Source organism: Orycteropus afer, unplaced genomic scaffold (genome assembly GCF_000298275.1).
Source record: "Orycteropus afer afer isolate SDZICR_OR568_19922 unplaced genomic scaffold, OryAfe1.0 scaffold00420, whole genome shotgun sequence".
In the NCBI taxonomy this organism is placed as follows: Eukaryota; Metazoa; Chordata; class Mammalia; order Tubulidentata; family Orycteropodidae; genus Orycteropus; species Orycteropus afer.
The window spans coordinates 1904014-1906164 of NW_006922007.1; the positions used below are offsets into that span (position 1 = coordinate 1904014).

At 43.7% G+C, this 2151-nt stretch overlaps 1 protein-coding gene across 1 annotated transcript in view; it reads right to left on the reverse strand.

Annotated features, from left to right (window-relative positions):
* PRR14L (proline rich 14 like) overlaps positions 1-2151 on the reverse strand; it is a 108639-nt gene that overhangs the window by 36011 nt on the left and 70477 nt on the right. Inside the window, exons 4-6 of the mRNA XM_042782707.1 lie at positions 1516-1587; positions 710-881; positions 71-177 (exon numbers count right to left, since the gene is read on the reverse strand). Coding sequence (XP_042638641.1) covers positions 71-177; positions 710-881; positions 1516-1587 — 351 coding nt within the window. The remainder of the gene's footprint in view (positions 1-70; positions 178-709; positions 882-1515; positions 1588-2151) is intronic.

A 2151-nucleotide genomic window follows, 5' to 3' on the forward strand; every position in this document is an offset into this window, starting at 1 on the left:
ATGGTCATTATATTCGGCCAAATCATTTTCCAGAAAAGTGAAATTAGATTGTATTGGAGAAGGAGCTCACCTTTTGGGACGAGGGAGGCCCATGGGGGTAAGGTTAGGGTCTGGCTTAGGAATGGTTTTCCGGATGCGAATCTGTGAGACTTTCTTTGGCCTCTTCTCTGGCTCATCCTATTTTTAAGGGTTAAGAAGAAGGATTTCCAAGTTATAAGACATTTAAAATATGTCAGGTCTCCTTTCTTGACACTCAAGCCATTACTGCCTCAGTTTATAAAAGATTCTATTAAGTAGAATACAATAAAGCTCCCCATCCTCCTGCCGACTGTATTTCCAGCAACTACTCCTCTTTAGATAACTACAACAGAATCGTACATTCAGTTCAGATACTGAGATTATCAGCATGAAAGTCTGCAACTGTTGGCGACAGCAGATGTTGCGAAAATGAAGACCGTCATCATTGACTCATCTGAATGCACGGAGGCAACTCTTTGGTCCGACTCTCTACACAGTTAAAAGCTCTCTTCAAGAATAAAGGTGACGAAATCCAGGGTATCCTTTAGTGGCCAAACAGAAACACTCCTCGCTTGGTCCTTTCCAGGACTCAGCTGAAGCTACAGGTAAAGACACTCAAGGGCTAGTCTGTGCCTATCATGGACACTGCCAGTGCCACAGTCCCATTACCCCGCTGGCATTTCGCAGTTACCTCTTTCTGTTCGGGAGGCCTGCTCTGTGGTCGGGGGCACACTGTTGTCACGCCATCCAACTCATCAAATCCAGGAACCTGGAACTCAGAGGCTGAAAGCAGGAGCTTGCTGACAGCTGTTTCTGTTACCAAGCAAGACTTTGGCACCAAGGCAGAGAATGGAGGCTCTAGCCTGGCACCACGGAGAGAAAGACAGAGAAGAAAAATATGAGAGGTGTCTACTTTCTATGCCTGGTACATTCAACTTGTTTATCCATTCAGACTAGGGCTAAAGACCACCCCCTTTTTCAGAGCTGGCATCTCCAGTTAAACTGTTTTCACTTCTGGGTCTACATACATAATGGAAACAATCAGTTCCCACGACTGGTACACAAGAAGGTGGTCGACTCATTTCACTGGTATAGAGCAGCTGTATAAGGAAAAATATAAAATGTAAAAAGGAACAGCTTTTTTGCGGGGAGGAAAACATTTCCTGAACCAAACAATTAAATACTGCTCAGAAGAGCTCAATCCCATTTCAAAGAATGAAGCTGGCTAAAGGACCAAGACGTAAGGGGACTTCAGGAACACTGAAGGGACTGGTGATTTTGACTATTTTTCATAAATAGTATTGATCACACATCCCTAGTCCCTAACTGTAATGAACACGTCTGAATCACATAGATGTTCATGTGGGAGATGTAGGTCAGGTTCCAAATGAGGACAAGGGGTCAGAGTTGTGGCATCCCTACCCACACTATCTGCTCTCCCTCTTGCACGTCAACACTGGGAGAGCCCTCACGGGCCAGGCCCCACAGGAGGCTTACCTCATCTGACTGCCTCTGGTGCTATACGCAGCTTCCATGCCTGGGAGAGGCACATATGGTAACACGGTGTGGCTGAGGTAAAGCAAGAGCAGAGAAGGAACGGGTTAGGGCACTAAAACAACAGGAAAGGTTCCGAAGCCACGGTGAGTACTCAGCACACTACACTCCATTAGAAACCTAGCAAGGCAAGAAATCTGTAACCCAGCAAGAGGAAAACCTCCCAGCTAGGAGGATTACACGCCCATCAACGAAACGGAGGCCAGCTGACAAAAACATTATTTTCCAATGTAAATGGAAAGAAGGCACAGGGGAAAATAAAGAGAAGACAGAGAGAGAAAGGAGTGAAACGGGAATGATTTTGAGCCTTACCATTCTAATGAAGTTGGTGAATATGTACATCACAGATTTTTAAAATTGTTAATTTAAATATAAATACCATACCACTCAGCTCTGCATGATGTAATTCTATTATAATAAAAACTTGCTAGTTTTCATAATCTTACAAAAACTTTTTTTAAAAAAATTTTACTTAAAGAAAGATGCATGTGAAATAAGGCTATGTAGAAGAAAACCGCTGACAGGGTTGGTTCCTTTATACCAAAAACCAAACCAAACCAAACACACTGCCGTCGTATC